This window comes from Pyricularia pennisetigena, chromosome 6 (genome assembly GCF_004337985.1).
Source record: "Pyricularia pennisetigena strain Br36 chromosome 6, whole genome shotgun sequence".
In the NCBI taxonomy this organism is placed as follows: domain Eukaryota; kingdom Fungi; phylum Ascomycota; class Sordariomycetes; order Magnaporthales; family Pyriculariaceae; genus Pyricularia; species Pyricularia pennisetigena.
The window spans coordinates 5,333,765-5,356,396 of record NC_043744.1 but is presented as its reverse complement, the minus strand read 5'-3'; the positions used below and the strand labels follow the sequence as shown (position 1 = coordinate 5,356,396).

The following is a 22,632-nucleotide window of genomic DNA, read 5'->3' as shown; positions in this document are numbered from 1 at the left end:
CCAAGAAAGCAACCACATCTAAAAGCAAGCCGCCGCGATGGCGGTCGAAGCACCACCCTCATTGCCCGTAAAGGAGCAATTCGTTGACAAGGTCCCAAAGCGATTCAAGGAAATCAAATTCGGCATCCAGTCGAATCAGGACATCGTCAACCAGGGTGTGCTCGAAATCTCGGAAAAGCAGCTCTACGATGTCGAAAACAACAGGACACCGTCGCGTCACGGTCCTCTTGACCACCGACTTGGTACCTCGAGTAAGACGGCCGAATGCCAGACGTGCGCTCAACAATTGCAGAACTGCAACGGCCACTTTGGCCATGTGCGGCTGCCCCTCCCAGCCTTCCACATCGGCTATCTTCGGTTTATACAAATGATTCTTCAGAACATCTGCAAGGACTGCGCGCGTGTGCTCTTGACCGAGCCGGAGAGGCGCAAGTTTCTGTCTGAATTGAGGCGGCCGGGCATCGACAACCTGCGAAGAACCGGAATCTGCAAGAAAATCAACGAGCAGTGCAGGAAGGTCAAGATATGCCCGTACTGTGATTCGGTCAACGGCACCATCAGGAAGATTGGCGTTCTGAAGCTCGCGCATGACAAGTTCGTTACATTCAACAAGTCAAATGCCCTTAGGAAGCAGCCGCCAGTTAGCAAGATAGTCTTTGACAACTCGTTCAACTATGCTAAGAAATCGGTTCCCGAACTTGACAAGCACCTACGGAAAGCCATGGAGGATTTGAACCCCTTGAAAGTCTTGACACTTTTCAAGATGATTAGCCCGACTGACTGCGAGCTTCTGGGGCTAGATCCGTCGGAAGGCAGGCCAGAGATGTTTCTGTGGCAATATCTGCCAGCCCCGCCCATCTGCATTCGACCTTCAGTGCAGCAGGATACTTCCAGTAACGAGGACGATATCACGACCAAGCTTGCTGAGATTGTGCACATCGCGGGTCTTATCCGTGGTGCCTTAAGTAAGGGCCACCCAATTCAGACTATCATGGAGCAGTGGGAGTTTCTGCAGTTGCAAATTGCCATCTACGTCAACAGTGAAGTGCCTGGTCTTGGGCAGCCTGGATTCGGAAAGATGACTCGAGGCTTCTGCCAGCGATTGAAAGGAAAGCAGGGACGTTTCCGAGGAAACTTGTCCGGAAAGCGTGTGGACTTCTCTGGGCGTACAGTTATTGGACCTGATCCCAACTTGGCAATCGACCAGGTTGCGATTCCGATACTCGTGGCAAAGAACCTTACTTATCCCGAGCGGGTCAACCACATCAATATCGAGAAGCTGAGGGAGTGCGTCCGCAATGGGCCCACAGTTTGGCCTGGAGCTAATGCCGTTGTCAAACAAGATGGTGACGGTGAGTACAAGATGAACCTCAAGTTCGGTGACCGCAACGACGTTGCCTATCGCTTGAGGTACGGGGACGTGGTAGAACGCCATATTGAAGACGGCGACATCGTACTCTTTAACCGGCAGCCTTCTCTGCACAAGCTCAGTATCATGAGCCACTTTGTCAAGGTCCGGCCATGGAGAACGTTCCGTCTCAACGAGTGTGCTTGCACTCCTTACAACGCAGATTTCGACGGAGACGAGATGAATCTTCACGTGCCACAGACTGAAGAAGCTCGCACAGAAGCCATGACCCTCATGGGTGTCAAATACAACCTGGCTACGCCGAAAAACGGAGAGCCCATCATTGCAGCCACCCAAGATTTCATTACGGCGGCCTACCTTATTAGTCTCAAAGACGTCTTTTACGACCGCAAGACTTTTACGTACGTTTGCCAACACATGCTGATGGATGGCAAGGATCACTTGGACCTGCCACCTCCCGCAATCTTAAAGCCCCGTGCATTGTGGACTGGCAAACAAGTCTTCAGCATGATGTTGAGGCCAAACAAGGACTCTCCTGTCAAAATCAACCTGGACGCCAAGTGTCGTGAATACAAGCCTCGACCAGGCCAATGCCCTGACATGTGCCCTAACGACGGTTGGCTGGTGATCAGAAACTCAGAGGTTATGTGCGGCAAGATGGACAAGTCAATTGTGGGCGGTGGCAAGAAGGACTCAATTTTCTACGTCATCCTTCGTGATTTCGGTCCGGACCATGCTGTGATCGTCATGAGCAGGCTTGCAAAGCTCTGCGCCCGAACTCTTGGAAACAGGGGCTTCTCCATCGGCGTCGGCGACGTGTTCCCGACCATGGAACTGCGTGCCGAGAAAGAAGTGCTCGTCGCAAACGCGAATCGACAGTGCGACGAGCTGATTGAGACATTCAAGGCAGGAAAGCTGCAAAAGGCTGCCGGTTGTGATTTGGAGCAGACACTGGAAAACTCAATCTCGGGTCTTCTCAGTAAGGTTCGACAGTTGGCTGGAGCCAAGTGCGTCGAAACACTCAGTCGCAATAATGCCCCTCTGGTCATGGCCAAGTCCGGTTCCAAGGGTTCTGAAATTAACGTCGCGCAAATGGTGGCTCTGGTCGGTCAGCAAATTATTGGAGGCCAGCGTGTGCCCGATGGTTTCCAAGACCGCAGTTTGCCGCATTTCCATAAAAACTCTCGCCAGCCTCCTTCAAAGGGTTTCGTGGCAAATAGCTTCTACTCTGGCCTGCTTCCTACCGAGTTCCTCTTTCACGCTATCTCGGGTCGTGAAGGTCTGGTCGATACCGCTGTCAAGACTGCCGAGACTGGATACATGTCACGGCGATTGATGAAGTCGCTCGAAGACTTGTCGACTCAGTACGATGACACGGTCCGGACTTCTGGTGGAGGTATTGTACAGTTCCAGTTCGGTGCCGACAAGCTGGATCCGGTGGACATGGAGGGTTCGGCGGTGCCGGTGCATTTCGATCGGACATGGACACATGCTGAAACGCTGAGTTGGGACAATGAGGAGAAGTCACTACTACCTTGGGAGGTTCTGCAGGTTTGCGACCAAGTCATTGAAACGCAGCGCCAACGCTATGTTCGGCGCGATCTGGTTGACCGAAGCAAGATTCTTGACTACGAGGACCAGAGGGATCTCAGCATCGACGAACACGAAAGTGCAAGAGGTTTCTGGAAGACTGTGTATAGTTACGTGGAGGGTCGGGCCAACAAGCTGGAGAAGATCCGGAAGCGTATTGGCCTATCCCCAGGAGGCGTCGACGATAAGACAGCCGATGATTCCAAGGCAGACGTGCAGCGAGTCGCCCAGGTGAACCGTGTCGCCAAGATATCTCACACCACACTTATCAAGTTCCTCAAGCTCTGCCAGGAGAAGCACGAGCGAGCAAAGACGGAGCCGGGGCATGCTGTAGGTGCGGTAGGAGCGCAGTCTATCGGAGAACCTGGCACCCAGATGACACTGAAGACATTCCATTTCGCCGGTGTCGCAGGAATGAGTATCACTCAGGGTGTACCTCGTATCAAGGAGATCATCAATGCCTCCAAGCTCATCAGCACGCCCGTCATTACGTGTCCGCTGCAGAACAATAAGCAAATTGAGGCTGCCCGTGTCGTCAAGGGTCGTATTGAGAAGACCTACGTGTCTGATGTTCTCAGATTCATCGAAGACGAGTGGAAGGCAGACACCGGGTCGGTAGTGCTACAAATTGACATGGGAGCTCTGCAGGATATGCACCTGGGCATTGGTCTGCCAGATATTGCTGAGGCTATCTGCAAACACAAGAAGCTCAAGATTGAGGCCGACGATTTGAGGTTGAGCAGCGACAGCATCGAGATTGTGGTTCGCAACACGTGGGCTGATACAGCTGCCGCCAAAAAGGCGGCAAGGAGCCGAACGACGACAGAAGAGAGTCCTGACCTGCTGCTGCGCGTCAATCACCTCCGCCGGGTGCTGCCCACAGTTCCTATTTCAGGATATCCCGAGGCGGCGCGTGCAATCATTCAGACGTCGGAGACGAACGAGCACAAGGTGCTAGTGGAAGGGTACGGTCTGCGGGAATGCATGACCACTGAAGGTGTCATCGGCACTCAAGTGATATCCAACAACGTTATGGAAGCCCGGGACATTTTGGGCATCGAGGCGGCGCGTTCCACCATCGCCACTGAGATTGGATCCGTCATGGGAGACATGGGTATCGACCCTCGGCACATGCAACTGCTGGCCGATGTCATGACTTATAAGGGCGACGTACTTGGAATCACGCGTTTCGGTTTGAGCAAAATGCGCGACTCAGTACTGCAGCTGGCGTCGTTCGAGAAAACGCCAGACCATCTCTTCGCGGCGGCAGCGGGCATGAAGACAGACAAGATCGAGGGTGTTAGCGAGTGCATCATCATGGGTCAGACCATGAGTGTGGGCACAGGAGCTTCCAAGATCGTAAGGGCGCTTAACCTCAAGCCAGATGACTGCAAGCCGAGGCCGACGCTGTTTGAGGATGCATGGAGCCAGATGATGGGGAAGAAATAACCTTAGCGCGTGTGTACATGTTTCTGTTTGGTGTTTAGGAGTTGTTGAAAAGTGTTTGCATACTACATAGCGTAGAGCATGGATCTAAGAATGGCAATTTTTTTGATGATTCTCGAATTTGTGCTTCACTGACTAGTTCAATGTTGTCTCCCTTTAATGGACGAACACTGGTTTATACACCCGTGTCTTTATTTTATCCTCTTGTTCTTGAAATGTCTCACGCACCTCTGCTTGAAAGCGAGTTCCGAAATTGCACGTTTGTTGTTGTCAACAATCAGTTCAAAAAGAAACGGATCCTTTTTATTCCTCGGTCACCTCGAACCTTTGCAGTTGCCCACACTAGACCTATACCGCTCCTGCTCGCTGCACCCCTGTCATGACCCTGGTCTCCACGGCGGCAAGGACCCCGCTTCCATGCATAAAAGTCCCGCCGGTTGCCTGGTGAAGTCAATGATAAGGCCTTATCAGTGGGGTTACATTGCCTTTGGTCGGCTGAGCTTTGTAGCAGAAAAAAAAAAAAAAATTCTGGAGAAGCGCAGAGGCTTCGCGATCATCACTGGAAACAAATTTTTTTTTCTTCTTTGCATTGTACATTGGCATCTTACCATTTAATTCTCAAACCTTTACGCGCCAACTCACTGCCTGCGAATCTTTCCATTTGACAAGCTGGTTCATTTTGTCAAATCAAGCGACATATTCAAATAACCTCTAGTCAAAATGCCTCTTCTACCCGCCGCTTTGTACGGACTTCGCGTCCCGGCCGGCGACGAGCCGATGCCTGCTGCCATTGACTTCCCTGCTACTGTAAGTATGATACCTCAAGCTGTGTCGGCGCACGCAAATATCGAGCTCTCTGCGTTTGACCGCACGCAGCGGCACAGCAACGCTCGATAGCCCCGTTTTGTTGTCTGAGTATTCTAACGCGCTGCCAGATCCGCATCACAATGGCCGCCATCGATCCTACTGAGGAGCCCGAGGCCGATGAGGATGGCAAGGTCCCTCGCGTGCCGCGCTCAACACTCAAGCTCGTCAAGGAGACGGTCAACCCCGACATGGATGAGGACAGCGACGAGGATGACGACTACCTGCAGCAGCTCCTCGCCGATGGTGGCGACGACTCCGAGGATGATGATGACGAGGAGGAGGCCAACGGTGGCCCGTCCGACCCTTCCAAGTCTAAGAAGGCTCGCCAGGAGGCTGCGCTGAAGAAGCTTCTCGCTGCTGCCAACGAGGAGGACTCGGACGAGGAGATGGCTGACGCCGGCTCCAAGTCTAAGAAGTCGAAGAAGGGCAAGGCGCCTGCCACCAAGGACGACGATGAGGACTCAGAGGACGAGGACGATGATGACGACTCGGACATGGGTGTCGACATGGAGGAGCACGTTCTGTGCACGCTCGACCTTGAGAGGGTTCGTGTTTTGTTACTAGAGGTTGCGCAATCTCGGAAGACCGATACTAACCTGACTCTCGTCTATAGAACTTCCAGCAGCCTCTTGACATTGTTATCGGAGAGGGTGAGAGGGCTTACTTCGTCGTCAGCGGCACACACTCGATCCACCTTACCGGAAACTACGTCATTCCCGACATCGAGGAGGAGGACAGCGACGATGAGGATGACAGCGAAGACGAGTACGACCTGACCCCCGACATGGAGGATGTTCTCGGCGATGGCGAGTCCGTCTCGAGCGACGACCTCGACGAGATCGACGGTTCTATGCGCGTCGAGGAGATCGACACGGATGAGGAGGAGGCTCCCAAGCTGGTCAAGGCCAAGGACAGCAAGAAGGGCAAGAAGCGCCCCGCTGAGGACGAGGAGGCCGAGGGTCTCGATGCTCAGATTGCCCAGGAGGCTGAGAAGCTGAGCAAGAAGCAGCAGAAGAAGCTCAAGAACAACAAGGGCGAGGCTGTCGAGACCGAGTCCAAGGAGAAGGCCACCCCCGCCAAGGGTGACAAGAAGGTCCAGTTCGCCAAGAACCTGGAGCAGGGTCCCACCGGCTCGGCTGAGAAGCCCAAGGCCAACGGCAAGGCCTCGCTCGGTGTCAAGACCGTCCAGGGCATCACTATTGACGACCGCAAGCTTGGCCAGGGCCGTGTTGCTAAGTCGGGTGACAAGGTCAGCATGCGCTACATTGGCAAGCTTACGAACGGCAAGGTGTTTGATGGTGAGTTATCTCAGCTTATTGTGCCCAACATTCCTGATTATGGATGAGCATTCGCTGACAGTTATTTCCCCCTTTGACAGCCAACAAGAAGGGCCCTCCTTTCAGCTTCAAGCTCGGCAAGGGTGAGGTTATCAAGGGCTGGGACATTGGTGTCGCCGGCATGGCTGTTGGTGGAGAGCGCCGTCTGACCATCCCTCCCTCGCACGCCTATGGAAGCTCAGGTGTCCCTGGCATTCCCGGAAACAGCACGCTTGTATTCGACGTCAAGCTTCTGGAGATCAAGTAAAGGCCTACTATATGGCAGAGATCAAGTGAGGAATCAAACGAATGAGTAAAAAGTGAAAAAAGACTCTTGTCTAAAAAGAAAGGATCTGGGTTTCGGGAGGCGTTTCGGCAACTTGGTTTATATCGGCAACCTTCCCACTCAGATGAGAAACCGTCTAATAACTACCATGACACATTGTGAAGATTTCCTTTCTTTCTGTTTAGTTTGGGAAAATAAAAAATAAAAATTGTAAAACTTTCTCTCCTTCATTAAACGAGCTGTCGTTGCCGCCGTAGTTTTTCTATTAGAGTTAGGTGTGTAGATGTCTGGACTAATTCAATTCATGATGCGACTTTATCTTGCAGATTACAAAGTCTTGAGGGTATTTTCCCGCCTTTGGCCTTGGGATAAATCAACTACCTACTCTAATGGTTCATGGGCTCGTCCAGCTTTGATCATGCTTGTATCATGTGTTCTCAGCTTTTGGTGCAGGTCGACCAGGTATTAACCTCCTAAGATAGGATGTACCTAAAGCACTTTGGAAAATGCCTTAGAAATTCCGGCCTTTTGACCACTTGCGTGGAATACAGGCGCGGCTTTCCTTCAACCTGAGCTACTCAAAGCTCAGGCACAGGGGGTATGTAGGTACACACCTACCTACCTAAAATAGCTCGCATGTAGCTGTGTGTCTGTCATCAAGCAAAAGCGACTTCCCAAGGGGGAAAAAAAAAAGGAAAGAGACAAAACATGGAAACCTCTTTCCTCTTACGCGATCTTGTTCCTTTGCCGCTGGAAGGGCTTTGGCAAATTCCTGCTCAAGATCTGTGAACCTGCGAGACTGGAAGACAGAAGACAGAACATTCTTTTTTTTTTTTTTTCTTTGCTGCGATGAGGTGACGTTCAACGACAGACATTAGAAGTCATTGCCAAATTGTTGTGGCTTTTATTCCCATGAGTCACTTATCCACAAAAGTCTTCAGTATTTTCTCTTTCATTTTGTTTTGGGGTTGATATCGTCAGAAACTACAGCTCCGGCACATTACTCTAGGCTTGTTCCATTCGTTTTTGAATTTGGATATTTATCTCGTCAAGTTCACGATAAGAAACCATTGAATCCATTCCTCGGCGAATAAACATACATGATGTTGCGAGGAAGAGCCGCAGGCAAAGTCCTGGGTGGCTCTGATACAATATTATTGGAGCAGGAAGATCAACCTCGAGAACCGTTGCAGGGTCATGAACAGGGTTACTACTCTGCATCGCAGGCGGGTAATAGCAGTGGCGGGTCATCATTTCAGACCAAGTTGCCGCGCAGGGAGTCCAAGGTCAGCTCTGCTCTCCGGGCGCTGACGAATAGAAGTATGAAAGCCTTCACGCTCATAAATTCTCCAAGAGGGGAACATGATAACAGGAAACACTAACATAATCGGCCAAATCAATTTTCTATGTCGTCCTCAGGCTCCAGCATATCTATCTTGGAACGGCCCGGGAGCCCACACGGCACGACGACGTCTCGGCGCCCCTCTCCGCCGCGGGACAGCCCCATGAGCATCGTCAAGAAGGTTTCATTATCTATTTTCAAGCCCTCGATAGATCATACGGTTGTGCACCGCTCCAAACACAAGGCTCGACTATCTCTTGAAGCTGCCGGGACCGCACCCACGGTAGCTGTGGCATCTTCTGAACCAGCCGGTGTGTTCTTACCAGTCTCGTCGTCGACGCTGAACGCGGCCAGCAACAAAAATATCAGTACCAATGATTACAAGCCTGTAGCCCGCAGTTCGCAGGTCTTCTCTGCACCAAACACCACTTCGACTGGCATGACATCAGTCGATTCTAAGTTCTCAGGCTCAGCCAAATCTAAAGACAAAGAGATTGCCGCCCAGTCAAAGGATAAGGATGGTGCCGACAACCCTGACAGACCCCACGATGATTCTGTTTGCAGGAAGAGTATCGTCCCTGCGAGGCGCCGCGCGCCCGTTACACGCTGCAGTCCTGAGGGGCCTCTGGCACCAATTCAGGAAACGAAGCCACTAGAGGACACTGCCAGTCCTGTACCTACCATTGCCACGGTTGAGCGAGCGGCAGCAGCGAAGATCTACCTGGAAACGTTCTATGACGAGCTTCTGTCACGCCCAACCCCTCGAGACATGCGCTTACGTGTGCTTGAAGGCGGCCTGCGCCACGATGCGCAGATAATGAGCCATGAGGACTAGGAAGTCCGGCAGAAGTTGTATATTGACAGCTTCAACCGCGTTGAATCTGACCACCTGCGTGAGATGCGCGTCATGAAGGCTCGCTCGATCCGTGCTCTCAATCCACCCAAAGACAGTAGCTTCACTGCTACCCGCGCTATCTGCGAAAACGATTACGACGTCATCAAGATCCTGGGTAAGGGTAGTTTTGGTGTTGTCCGCTTGGTGCGGGACCGACGAGAGGCCCAGAAACCACTGCAACAGCAATACTGCAGGACCCCAGGCCCGGCCGTGTACGCTATGAAGGTCATCCGCAAGAGCACAATGTTGCGCACAAGCCAGGAGGGTCACCTACGGGCGGAGCGGGATTTCCTTGTGGCGTCGGATGGTTCCATGTGGATCGTACCGCTGATCGCGAGCTTTCAGGACGCGGCGAATCTGTATCTTGTTATGGAGTACATGCCCGGTGGCGACTTCCTGGGCCTTTTGATACGCGAGACAACACTTACAGAGCAGGTGGCGCGCTTCTACGCGGCCGAAATGGTGCTGTGCGTCGAGGCAGCACATGCGCTGCGTTGCATCCACCGCGACATCAAGCCCGACAACTTTCTCATCAGTGCATCGGGCCACCTCCGCATCAGCGACTTTGGGCTGGCCTTTGATGGTCACTGGAGCCACGACACGGCCTACTACAACAACCACCGGTACTCGATGCTGCAGAGGCTAGGACTCAGGGTCGAGGGCGACGAGCAGGATCGGCGGGAGGGGCGGAGCGTACGCATGACTATGAAGTGGGCCAGCAACATCATGAATGGGCTGGAGAAGCACGAGCGCAAGGATCCGGGGCCAGGGGAGGATGTAAACTTGGACGGCAACTGCACCAAGACGGCTGGGACTGACGGAGGAGCGAGGGAGCCGCTGCTGGCGTGGCGTAACCGTTGCGGCAACCGCACCTGGGCAACCAGCGTAGTCGGCACTAGCCAATACATGGCGCCTGAAGTGGTGCGAGGCGAGAAGTACGACGGGCGTTGCGACTGGTGGAGCGTCGGTGTCATCCTGTACGAGTGCATCTACGGCCACACGCCTTTCCTGAGCGACGAGGGCCGCCACCAGACCAAGCAGAACATCGTAAACCACAATTCCACCTTTGCCTTTCCTTCACGCCCTGAAGTCAGTCCACGCTGCCAGCAGCTGATGATGAGCCTGATAACCGACAAGCAGCACAGGCTGTGCTCGCGGCGATATGTTTTCAAGGATATGGCTGCTGCTGGGACCTATGGTACTGCCGGCTCAGAACCTGCTGCAGGCACTAGTCAGGGTAGTAACAGCAACAGAGATCTGGCTGGGCGATTTGTGTTCCCCTACGATGCCGAGGACATCAAGGCACATCGATGGTTTCGCAACATTCCGTGGGAGCATATGCACAAGCTCACGCCACCATTTGTGCCGCAGATCCGCAGTGCGGACGACACCAAGTATTTCGACGAGGATGAAGATCCCATCAGCGACTGGTCCGATACAGAACCTTCCACACCTGGAGATGGCGAGGCCGAGACGACTGTTATCGACGCAGCCGCCACGATCACAAGCCCAGCAGACCACGTTAACGGCGCAACCACCATTATATTCACGGCGGCGGACAGCCCCGTGGACAGCCCGCCTACGTCGCGAAACTACAACGGCGGTGTGGTCACGGCGCTGACACGGCAGCAAGTGCGCGAGGCTGAGATAGCGGCGTGGCTGCGCGGATTCCGACGCAGCATCCAAAAGGCGGCACGTCACTGGGTGCAAGTACCGTATGACGCGCTGCGGCTGCGAAACATCGACCTGCGCATCGAGTCTCTTCCCGACCTGACGGTCGAGCAACGCGAGATCCTGCGCAGGTTCGTGCGCCTGTATGGGCGCAAGGAGAAGAAGCGGCCGCGGGACAGGCTGCTACGCGACAGGCAGACCAAAGGTATCGTGCTCGAGCTGAGGAAGAGAAACGCGTTCCTGGGCTATACTTGGCGGCGCATCAGGCCTGGTGCGTTACAGGAAATGGTCTCGGCGTTGAATGCTGAGACCGATGCCAAGGCTCGAGGTGCTGCCAATTCGCTTGGTGAAAATGGGTTCCAAAGACACTATATTGGCTGCGATGACGATGGCAGAAGAAGCCTCCTCGGCCACGGAGACATACTCTGAGCATGATATTCCTAACTTTGGCATTTCATATCGAATGACCTGGGAATATGCCTATGTAGAAATGGCTTCTTCTAGGGCAGGCTGTCCGAGATGTCCAAAAAGTTTTTTGTAGATGAAGCAAGGATAGGTTAGCTGGTTTGGTTTTTGGCCTTTGGAGGACATGGTTGGGAGCAAGGACGTGAGAGCATCAAGGCCGGGGACACCCTAAACGGGACAGGGCTCCAAACAAAATAAATATTCGATTAGTCATATCGTTATTGTGTATCGTTATTAATATCCTCCAAACTTTTACCCAGTTGAAAAAACATAGAAAAAATATCGTCTACCAGTTTTTGTTTATTGAAGTAGTGGCCGTCGTCGTGGATATTGCATGGCTCCTGTCCGTCAATCTCCCGGCGCCAGCGGCGGCGGCGGCGGCGGCAGCCCTCGTGGCCGTGCTGGGCACGACGATGGCCGCCGCCGCCGACCGCGCGTTCATCACCTCCCACTCGAGCTCCCTCAGCGACCTGAGCTCCGACGACAGGAACAGCAGCGCGATCAGGCCATCGACCGTCCCGGCCGCCAGGCTCAGGCCGCCGACGAGGATGAGGATAAAAGTGACGTAGCCGAGTCCCGCCGGGACGAACCAGACCGCGACCAGGCAGGCGACCCACAGCAGCGCGCCGGCGAAGAAGTGGAAGGCGCGCCACAGCTGCTGCTTCTCCTCCCTGCTGGCGCAGGCCCTGGTCAGGGCGAGGACCTCGTCGTACAGGGCCGGCGGGACGGCCTGGGATGCCGCGCCGTGGGTGGACTCGCGCCGGGCGCCGCCCAGCGTCATGACTGAGCCGGCGAGGGTGTTTGTGCGGGCGAGCTGCTGCTGCTGTTGTTCGTGGTGCTCGTACCGATCGTCGCCGTCCCCATTTTCATCGTTAGCGTCGGAGAGGGACGGGGCCGGGCTGGATAGGTATGTGCCCCTCTCGACCAGTATGGTGGCTCCGTCGTTGTTCGTCGCGACCTCGGCGTCCTGTTGCGCCTTTTCCTGCTCTCGCATCTTCTGCTTGACGGCTTCCTGGAACGACATTGCCGACGCCCTAGGTGTGATTTTTTTGTTTGCCACGGGGGACAGCGGGGTGCGAGGAGGGACGGGTATGGCCTTTTCCGACTCCTCTGGAGGTAAAGGTATGTTCCTCGGCGTAGGAGGTTCCGGTCCAGTTGGAATCATTGTCGGGTGGAACTTGAGCGTCACCTCGACGGAAAAATGGTCGCTCAGGGAGCAGCCCAGCTCTGAATGGCGCTCTACCATACCGACTTTGGCATTCCTGACCGTCCACACGCCCCCTATTAATGCCGGATCTCCCGTGCCGGCAAAGACGTAGTCTATCCTCTTTCCCTTAGGGTCTGGCGCATCCGAAGGCACCCCATTGTCCTCCTGCCACCGGGCCGTCCTCATGGGCTGCTCGGGTCGTAGGTCGCTGACTTCGACAAGGCTTAGGTGGCGGCTGGCTTTGCGCGTGATCACCTTTCCTCCCATCGGTGGGCCCAGCCGTTTCTGTCGTTTACTGTCCCACCGCCACGTGTTGAACACGCTGTCCGAGGTGACGCCGTTTTGCCGGAGGTTGAAGTCGGCTGTGGGTGGTTTCCTGCGGTGGCGATTCGGATCCTCGGGGGTCTCGTCGTCCAGGTGGCTGTGGTGTAAGACGCGCCAGGCGTCGCGGACCGGCGCATGGCCGGTCACAAGCCGGTGTGGTAGGGAAAAGGGTGGCGCATTAAGGTCGCCTAGGCCGACGACCAGGTGGCCACGTTCGGAGGCGCTGCGAAGGAGCTTGGCGAAGAACCAAGCCTGGGATGCGCGGTGCGCCGCGTAGGCATCTTTTTCTTCTGTTTCGTAGGCTGCATGCGTCTAGAGGTTCATTGCGTGGCGCGTCAGTCCGCCATGCCGACAGCTTCAGAGGAAGGGCTATACGGCCACTCTTGAATGGTAAGACGGGCTTACATGTACGTTAAAGACCTCAATGACTTGGCTCTTCAGCGGCCCGTAGCGGATCCTCGCGTGGGCAACACCTTTGCCAGCGTACCAGTCCCCCCTGAAGAAAGCAGTCGGCCGGCCGTTCAAAGGGAACTGAAACATTGAGCTCTCTTCCAGTGGCCATCTTGAGAGGATCACGAGGCCAGAGCCAAATACGCCGGCGTGGTACTGTTTGCCGTATGGGAGCACCGTACGGGTCTCGCGGCGGAGGATTTCATAGTCTTCCCCACTCCAAACCTATTTGACTTGTTAGGACCGAGTGTTCAGTAGCAAGACGTGCCAGGCCAAAGAAATGCTGGACGTTCCACAGCAGTAGAACAAGACACAACGAACCTCTTGGAGTGCCACGATGCCTGGCGCGGTGGCCGATAAGCGACGGCCAATCTCAAGGATACGCTCGCTTCTCCACTTGGAGACGAAGCGCAAGCCCCAGCAGTTGAGAGTGACAATGTTAATTTCTGTTGGAAGGAGGTCCATTGTCGTCGAGGTCTATGGCGTAGGGGTCGAGAGGTCTGGTGTGAAAAGACGCTCTGTCCACATTCTGGTAGGGAAGCAAAGCAAGCAAAGGGCTAGCCGGCTTGGCCGAGTAGCGAATTAACAAGTTGACGAAACCCAAAGGGTATCTTTTGTCTATTTTTGTGCAAGACAACAAGAGGGCAGCGGAAAGATTAAATCATAATCAGATCAGGGGGGAAGACGGACAAGGGCAGAGAAGGGCACAGTTCTTGGGGACGGATTAATATTCATCGTAGTAATTAATGACAAGGGTTCCACGGCCACTAACCCATCTCTACTATGATGACCGACCATCGCCAAGTTGGGGAGTCAGGCGTCCAACGTAGTAGTAAACTATGTCAGGCCTGAAAGATGGGTACTTCGTGTCCAAAGTAAACAAAACAAACAACCTCGAAACGCTGGCGAGAGAAGTCTGTGCCATCAACATCGCTACCGATGACTCAACTTCTGCTGCGCCTCGATCAAATATGATGGATGATGGCATTAACCGTGTCTCTCACCGAGATATAACTTGCGAGTAAAGAGTGCACACCACTTTTGTGCACCGGTGTAGGGGAAAAAGGGATCGTCGGTTGGCAAAGGCATGTAAATAAGATTCTTTCGTGATTTTTTTGCCGCAGTCATTATGGTTGCAGTCTTCCTTGGCCAGGGGTCGTGGTACGGGTTCGAGGGGAAATTAAGTAGTGGCACCGCAAGGGAACAATTGGCCAATGAGAAGCCGTGCTAAAGGCCTTTGGGGGTCCAGTGGAAGCCCCACCAGTTTATTAATGCAACGCGACATTACATCTCTGACCGTACCATAAAATTCCGACGCGATCGGGAAGGAAGGAAGAGAGGCAGGCATGTGGACTGGTGAGATGATCAATGATCCCTGTCGTGCATTTGGCTTTCATTATACATATAGTGCATACTAGATATGCATGACATAAAATGAAAAAATTCAATTCAAAGGCATGGAAGAAAACAAAAACCAAAATAAATTATTACAAGTACAAGCAACACAAAAACTCGGAAGTGCCGTTTCCAAGGGTGCCTGCCTGGCAAGCTTGCAAGGTACAAGCTCTCTGTCGGTGTGGAGGGGCAGAACTTGATGCTCCCTTGCATACATCATCATCATCATCATCATCATCATCATCATCATCATCATCATCATCATCATCATCATCAAACACCATAGAAACAAACACCTTTGGTTGAAGTATATGTGAACATGTTTGTGAATAAATTTCTCTGAACTTTCAACCTGATTCAGAGTGCGGACCCCACTCTTTAAATCCTATCTTAATTACCACACCATCTCCTCCCGCAACCAGTCGCAATCAGATAGAGGCAGCTCAACAAGCATCATAACGCCGCCATGGCTAGCCCCAGCGCCTCGCCCGCCGTCGACCCAGCCGCCGCAGAGCCGCCATCAAAACGCCGGAGGGTAGCCGGTGATGACAGCAACGAAGAAGCGGATGGGGCTCACTCCCCTGGAAGCAATGTCGCGCACCCAGAGTTATCGATACGTACTGGCAGGCCCAATAGCAGGTCAAGATCAGGCAGCCCCAAAGAAGACGACGACGCCAGGCGGTCTCGAGAGAAGCGGTCATACTCTAGAACGCAGTCACCCCGCTCTCGGTCGAGATCAAGACCGACATCACGGTCGCGATCGCGTTCACACTCCCGCTCTCGGTCCACTTCCCGCTCCTCCGACCGCCGCCGCTCCCGATCCAGGCGCGACAGCTCTTCCCGCTCTCGGTCCCGGTCACGTTCACGCTCCGAATCGCGCTCTCGCTCGCGCTCTCGCACCCGCTACCGCTCGACCGGCTCCTCCCCAACTCCAGCAGCCGAAAGCAAACCCCCGGAGCGCGTGCGCGTGCGCTACAAGCGCCGGCTGGAACTACGCGGCCACTCGCAGCCCATCGCGCAGGTGCGCATCTCGCCCAACGGGCGCTGGATCGCCTCGGCCTCTGCCGACGGCACCGCCCGCATATGGGACGCCGAGACGGGCGCCCACATCGACACCCTAGTCGGCCACATGGCCGGCGTGTCGTGCCTGGCCTGGAGCCCGGACTCGGGCACCCTCGCGACTGGGTCCGACGACAAGGCCATTCGCCTCTGGGACCGCATCACGGCCGAGCCCGCGCACGCCGTCGGCACCGAGGATGGTGATGATGATGATGTCGAGCGGGGCCGCACGCACGGCGGCACCAGGATCTCGGGCGCGTCGGGCATTGGAATCGGCGGTGGAGGGGGCCCCGCCCGGGGAACCAGGCGACCGCTCCTGGGCCATCACAACTACGTCTACTGCCTGGCGTTCTCGCCCAAGGGCAACATACTGGCTAGCGGGAGCTACGACGAGGCTGTCTTTCTGTGGGACGTCCGGGCAGGTCGCCTGATGCGCAGTCTTCCGGCGCACAGTGACCCGGTAAGCGGAATAGATTTTTGCCGCGACGGGACGCTGGTCGTCAGTTGCTCAACCGATGGGCTAATGTAAGATTCCTAACACAATACGCTTGCGGTCCATTTCTTGGTGTCCAGTATACTAATCGTGTCATCTGTGTACCTAGTCGCATCTGGGACACTGCAACTGGCCAATGCCTACGCACCCTAGTACACGAGGATAACCCCGCAGTCACCAACGTATGCTTCTCTCCCAACGGCCGCTACATCTTGGCCTTCAACCTCGACAGCTGCATCCGCCTATGGGACTACATTGCACATCCGAGCAAGGTCAAAAAGACATACCAAGGCCACGTCAACACAGGCTTCAGCATCGGCGGTTGCTTCGGCGTCGTGCAAGACGGGGAGGAGGAGGTTGAAGACGAGCAGCGAAACGGCGGGCATGACGACGAAGACGACAATGATGGTGACGACCAAGACGGACATCCGCGCCGGAAACAGCGCCAGCCGAGGCAGCAGGCCTTTGTCGCCAGCGCCAGCGAGGACGGACACGTCGTCCTCTGGGATGTCAAGAGCAAGGAGATCGTGCAGAAGATAGCAGCGCACGACGGTGTCTGCTTCTGGGTGGACGTCGTAGGGGACACCATGGTGAGCGCAGGGAAGGATGCGCGCATCTTGGTCTATCGCAACACACTTAATTCGCGACGTCAAGAGACAGAGACAGAGACCAATGGGGTAAACGGGACTCATGGTGTGGAAACTGAAGACGGGGATGAGGATAATGGCGGACCAGAGGTGGTCAACGAAAAGTCAATGGACGATGAGGAACAACCACAAGCTGAAAACTAGATTTAGGTAGTTTACACGTCGCAAACTTAACGACACCCCAGCCTATATCTCCGACAACCGCGTAAATACTGGCAATCCCTCAAGATCTATCTGCCTTCGCACACCAAAAAGGTAGCTCAAAAAATACGCTGATCTAACCCAATTCAATTGGGTAGCAGGATCAAAAAGAAGAAAACTAAAAACAAAAGTTCTTGACAAGAGTGGGACTTGAACCCACGCGGATTTCTCCATAGGAAACATGGATTAAACACCTTAATCCTACGCCATAACCAACTCGGCCATCTTGCCTTGAGATCCAATGGGCCGACTGTAGGGTCTATGAGCAGCGCAGTGGATTGGAGGTTTCGCGATGTGACAAATCAGTATGCATCTCGGGGGTACTCCCCTATTTTCTTTCAGCGATCAAGTCTTTGTGAGATTTGTGCAGGTCCGAAGAATTATGAGTGTTTGACGAACATCTCAAGCGAGCTCAACAGTGTTGTTTCATGACGACTCATCCAGGAAGAAGGCTTCACGGAGGAAAAGATCAGATAGCAGATACAAACATTCTCACATAGTCTACAGTTGTCAGCGGCTGCAAATCAAGACCAACAATCATTCCGAATGGCGGTTGTAAAATTAAATTAAATTATGTATACAAGTATCCTCATTTCGTCATGGCAATGCACCGCATCGTTCCTCGCCTAGTCTCAGCGAGGCCCTCCCAGGCTTTTCCCCCCGTGCAATAACTGTAAGGAACATCAAAGCCCAAACAAGAAAGAAAAGTGGTATCGTGGGTCATGAGAAGGGAATAATGAGAACCGAAGAACAACTTAATAAGAACACAAGGTTACCTTGAAAAGAATCAGGCGATAAGCACAGATGTCGCTCGCATGATTACAACACAAGACGCAGCAAAAGCTACGCATGCTGCACAGAACTCAGTACCTTAGCCATGGGATGTGCCAATTTTGAATCTTTGCACCGCTGTTTGTGTATTGCCCTCCTCAGAACGCAACGTCTTCAAACGGACAGTCGACGCTGTCATGCCCGTCCCGCTCGCAGAGCGCACACCACTTCTCGGCGTCGATGACCCCGCTCTCCTTTCCAGCCACGGGCCCCGACTCCATGAGGCTCGGATGGGCCTGTGCGGCATCCGCAGCAGGCACGGAGGGAGGCGTCTTGGTCTTTATGGGCGACAGCGGCGCCGGTGCGTCGACCGAGTCGTGCGGCACCGTCAGGCTGAGCCCGCCGTTCTTGGTCAATGTGGGCGACGGCGTCTTGACGCTGTCGTTGCCGCCGGCTGCGGCCCCGTTGCCGCCAAACATGTTTGTGCAGTTGAGGATTCCATGCCCGGCCGTCTCGCATAGCTCGCAGTAGAGGGTGCTATTATCCGTTGCGGTGGAGTAGGCGTCGCTCTCAGGCATGGTGTCGAGCGTCGCCACGCGCACGTGCGTCTTGACCCGTGGTGGGGAGCGCGGCTCGTTAGCCTTCGGCGTGTGGCCGTTCTGTTGTGGCTGGTCGTCTCCGGCGAGGATGACTGTATCCCTAGAATCTCGCACCGATGACCCATCGTTGACTTGGCCCGTGGGCACGATAGTCGCAACACTAGCCCGGTTCTTGCTAAGCACGGGGCTGCCGCTACCGCCAGCCTTACGCAATGTGTCCAGCTCGCGCATGATCTCCTCTTCACGGCTATTCTTAGCATCCAGCAGGGCTCGGAGCTCGGCAACTTCACGCTCCAGTCTCTCGCGGGCCAAGCGGTCACCAGCAGAGTCGTCAGAGAGGTGACCTCGTGGTCCGCCGTGAGCGGACGTTGGCGTCTTGCTCGTATCCTCTCCTGGAATGCCTGGGATCGAGTCCCGACTCAAGGAGTGAATGATGGCTTTGAGACCTCTAATCTCGTCCTCCTTCTGCTCCAGTTCCTTAGAGACGGAGGTGCCGCTGCCATTTCCAGCCCCTGCTCCATTTGATCCTGCAGCGGACTTCTCGCGCTCGCGGCGCAGTTCTGACCGCGTTCTCTCCACCTCGCCCCTGAGGAATTCGACCTCGCCACGGGCTTCAGCCTCTCCCCTTCGTGCATCTTCCAATCCTTCTTCGAGCTCCTGCACGAGTTCCTCCAACTGCTTGAGTTGCCTTGCCACAGCGTTGACGTCAGTAGTGCGCTCTTGATAGTCTTGCAGCTCCTGCATCACCTCCTCAAGCTTCTTCTCGTACACCCTTTCTGTCTCGGTGCTTGCCATCTCCAGTGTATCAATAGTGCTCCTGAAGTCGGCCCTGTGTGCGTCAAACTCGGCCGTAAGCATTGCGATCTTTTCGTTCTTTTCCCGGAGCAATGCCCGGAGTTGTGTGACGTCCTTGTCATCTTCAGAGCTGCCCCGCCTTGTAGGTGGCTGCTGCTGCTGCTGCTGCGATCCTTGCTTGGAGATGAAGTTTTGCAGCTCAGTGAGGCTGGTCTCCATCTCAACCACCAGCTGTACCTGCTCCTTGAGCTGCCGGTCCCGATCGGCTAGCTCCACTCGAAGCCGTTCCAGCTCATCACTCTCATTACGACGGTGAGGACTGGCTCTACCATTGGCGCGCGATGCTGGTCTCTGCAGCTTGGCTTGGAAAGACGACACGGAACCCAAGCTGCCGTTGGTACCACTCCGGTTGAGACCGACGGGCGCAGCCTCGTCATCTGTGAACCCCGCAGCTGAAGGTGCACGGTTTCCGAGAGCAGATGCGCTCCGCGGGCCGATGCCAGCATCTCGGGCGTTTTTCAATGCCCGCTTGGCGGGATCCGGGGCGGTTCCGCGGACGCTCTGGGAGAATTTGTTGGTCGGACTGCCGTACCTCGACGGCACCTTAGAACCTGGGGTAGCGATGGCTGGGCGGGGGTTGGGGGTCATCTGCAGGCGTCGGATGGGCGACTCTGGACGTGCGAGTGAAGGCCTGCTTGGCCTTTTGCCCAGAGGGCTGGGTGCGCGGCCAGGGCCAGTGGATTGGTTAAATTTTGGTATTGATGGTGTTGGAGGTGTGTAGTTTGTTGAGTTTTGATTGCCGACCTTTAGGCCGGATGGAGGATTCATTGGTGTCATGGGATACGAGCCAGTTGAAGACGGTGCCAGGTCTCGCTTGACGGCTTTAGTGAGAGGCAGAAATATCCCGGCTCCTGGTTTTGTGGTCGTAAAGTACGATACACTGAAGATTCACACATGGTCAGTCTCTGCAAAGTAGTATTCGGATAGATGAGACATGTCTGACTGTTGCTGGTAGGAAAGGTACGTTCGGCTGTAGAGGAGTAAGGGAAGGGTAGATTAACGGGTAGACGGGAAGGTGCAGGTGGGAAATCTTAGCAGACGGAGCAGAGATTGGGGGGAGGAAAAAAAAATCTCACCCGTCGACATCGCCGTTGTTTTTGCCCCGTGCCGCAAATTCTGGATGCAGCTCGACGCCGGCAAATATTCCCTTGCGACCGTCAACATTGCCAACGAAGCGAACGGTCCCATGCATATTTCCAGGCACATCGACTGTGTCGCCGATGGCGATGTGGCCATCGCCGGACGGCCTGCCCGGGGTCAGGGGCGGCGGCGGCGGCAGCATCGCTTCAGAGTCGTTCAAGACTGTCCCGATGGCGTACGACTCTGTGTCATCGGGGATGGCGGCCAGAGAGTTTGGTGTCAAGGCCTGCTGGGAGGCCTTTCTGGACAGGCCGTGCTGCGGGGCGGCGAGACGCGAGTAGGATGTGCTGAGGTTCGGGCTCGACGCGGTTGCCAGGCCGTAAAGGTTTGATTTGCGCGGCGGACGGGGCAGGGACTTGCCGCCGCTATTGCTGAGGTTGTGGAATTGCGCCGTCGTCGGAGTACCGGTGGGCGTTGTGGTGTTGTAGTGGTTGTTTGCGCTGGCGGATTGGGGTTGGCCAGGAGCACCGGCTGGAGCTGTCATTGTGTAGGACATCAGACGTCTTCGGCCTGGAGAAGCAACGTTCCCCCGGGCGGCGCCGTCTCATTTGTTGACGCGCACACCACACGACTCTGATGGACGAGACCCCCACCCGCGGTTGAACCACAAAGAAAATAAAAGCAAGAGGAAGATTCCAGACTAAACAAAATTCTTTGCTCCTCTAGTCTCGAATTCCCGGTACCGAGCCTAGTTTACTTTGTGAACGATAACCAGGTGTTGGTCACCCTGATCTTCGTGCCCCTCTGATTGCTTTATTCCCGAATGATGGCGCTATGTCGCTGCGGTGGCTTCCTGTTGGTTTAGAGGTTGGCGGCAGACAGTATTCGTCTAAGAAGTGAAAACGGAGAATAAATAAAAAAAAGTCTACTGCAGGTAGCAATTAGTAGCAGACCTAGAGAACAAAGTTTGTGGTGTTGGACCTTCTATCGTCCGTTATCCCTGCCTTCGTGGAGTTCGCGTAGATTGGCTTGTCCTGGGTTGTGCTCCGGGTGTTCCTGGCGAGCAATCACCAGTCTAGTGTCGCGTGGCTGTCGCCGGAGGGTACCTAAGGTCGAGATTGGCACAAGGGAGTTTTCCTCTTGGGTGCAGTTTAGACTGAATTTTTCTAGTCAAGATGATGATGGGTTGAGAGAAGTCGAGAACACCTCTTTTGAGGGTGCTGATCAATGCAAAATGGTACGAATGGAGCAGTGTATCTTTTTTTTTTGTTTTGGTCTAACGGGAATTGTTTACTCCGTCCTGGTACGTCGCATCAACCACACCTTGCCCGGCTCGAAGAAGCGGTGGGCTTGAGGGGTTGGCGAGGCGCATCCATCATACAGCACATAAATTTGATCTGGCAGCTGGATCAAATTCCATTGATAAACTGTCAAGGCGTCAACCCCTCTAGAACTAGTCGCGATTGACGAGACCTCCCTCTAAGCTATAATAGAGAGTACATTTTACGACCTAATATAGCATTCATTATACTAAGAATTAAAAGATATTCGTCCAATATTAGGGATAAGGAGTCCGATCACCAATTAGACGCGTGACGCAACCGTAATCAAAAGAGATCAAAAGAGGGTTACATGCAAGCAACATTCCAGCCCCTCAGGGAGAAAAAAAAAAAAAAAAAAAAAAAGGTAAACAATTCACACCTGCCACCGCCGCTTGCCAAGGTCGGTCAGCATCTTCAGTTACCTCCGCAACGCAGACGACGGGATTGGCCGGCCAATAAAATCAATGTGTGGCCCCCCAAAGAATATCCAATCCCTGTTTGTCTTGGTTCTCTGCGTTGTGCCGCTGACCCTATCATGTCAATCAAATTCAACTGAGCCAGATTTATGGTACGACGGCGCATATCCTCATATTCAATTTGATAGGAGCTTGTCCAGTGAGTGAAAATGTATGACCTGCCTGTGCAAAGGAGCTTGGATCCTGCCTGCACAAGCTCGGATGAAACTCAATTCCATTTGTCAAACAATTCAAAACCGAACCGGCCAACCTTGCTTAGACTTTCGATTGTGCATAAAAGGGATGTTCCATTTGTACCTGACTGTGCACGTTGTTCAAGTAGCTTTAAGAATTATGACAGGCCCACCTGTTCCTGCCTGATAGCGACACCACTCCGCTTTTATTGCCAGTGCAACGGTCAGATATGGACTAGCCGGGTGTCATTCCATGGTTCATGGAAATAGCTGCAGCGGCCTGTCGATATTTACATGTGTTGCCAGCCAAGCAACGTCCAGGCAAAGGGAATC

The 22,632-nt window shown here is 54.3% G+C and overlaps 6 protein-coding genes across 6 annotated transcripts; 4 read left to right on the top strand and 2 right to left on the bottom strand.

Moving 5' to 3' along the window:
* Positions 1-37: 37 nt before the first annotated feature.
* Positions 38-4,408, top strand: PpBr36_05316 (uncharacterized protein; the record flags this gene model as incomplete). Its single annotated transcript, XM_029892472.1, has 1 exon — positions 38-4,408. One exon carries the CDS (start codon positions 38-40, stop codon positions 4,406-4,408), a length of 4,371 nt encoding a protein of 1,456 aa, XP_029750174.1.
* A 717-nt stretch (positions 4,409-5,125) lies between these two features.
* PpBr36_05315 (uncharacterized protein) lies at positions 5,126-6,856 on the top strand (the record flags this gene model as incomplete). Its single annotated transcript, XM_029892471.1, has 4 exons — positions 5,126-5,212; positions 5,341-5,817; positions 5,886-6,570; positions 6,651-6,856. 4 exons carry the CDS (start codon positions 5,126-5,128, stop codon positions 6,854-6,856), a joined length of 1,455 nt encoding a protein of 484 aa, XP_029750171.1.
* Positions 6,857-7,977: 1,121 nt separating this feature from the next.
* On the top strand, positions 7,978-11,211 carry PpBr36_05314 (uncharacterized protein; the record flags this gene model as incomplete). The annotated part of the gene is made up of 3 exons (XM_029892470.1): positions 7,978-8,194; positions 8,294-8,995; positions 9,056-11,211. The coding sequence occupies 3 exons, from the start codon at positions 7,978-7,980 to the stop codon at positions 11,209-11,211; spliced, it is 3,075 nt and encodes a 1,024-aa protein (XP_029750172.1).
* A 322-nt stretch (positions 11,212-11,533) lies between these two features.
* Positions 11,534-13,693, bottom strand: PpBr36_05313 (uncharacterized protein; the record flags this gene model as incomplete). Its single annotated transcript, XM_029892469.1, has 3 exons — positions 11,534-13,090; positions 13,184-13,453; positions 13,550-13,693. 3 exons carry the CDS (start codon positions 13,691-13,693, stop codon positions 11,534-11,536), a joined length of 1,971 nt encoding a protein of 656 aa, XP_029750170.1.
* Positions 13,694-15,089: 1,396 nt separating this feature from the next.
* Positions 15,090-16,966, top strand: PpBr36_05312 (uncharacterized protein; the record flags this gene model as incomplete). Its single annotated transcript, XM_029892468.1, has 2 exons — positions 15,090-16,207; positions 16,285-16,966. The coding sequence occupies 2 exons, from the start codon at positions 15,090-15,092 to the stop codon at positions 16,964-16,966; spliced, it is 1,800 nt and encodes a 599-aa protein (XP_029749961.1).
* Positions 16,967-17,952: 986 nt separating this feature from the next.
* On the bottom strand, positions 17,953-20,884 carry PpBr36_05311 (uncharacterized protein; the record flags this gene model as incomplete). The annotated part of the gene is made up of 2 exons (XM_029892467.1): positions 17,953-20,128; positions 20,325-20,884. The coding sequence occupies 2 exons, from the start codon at positions 20,882-20,884 to the stop codon at positions 17,953-17,955; spliced, it is 2,736 nt and encodes a 911-aa protein (XP_029750168.1).
* Positions 20,885-22,632: the final 1,748 nt, after the last annotated feature.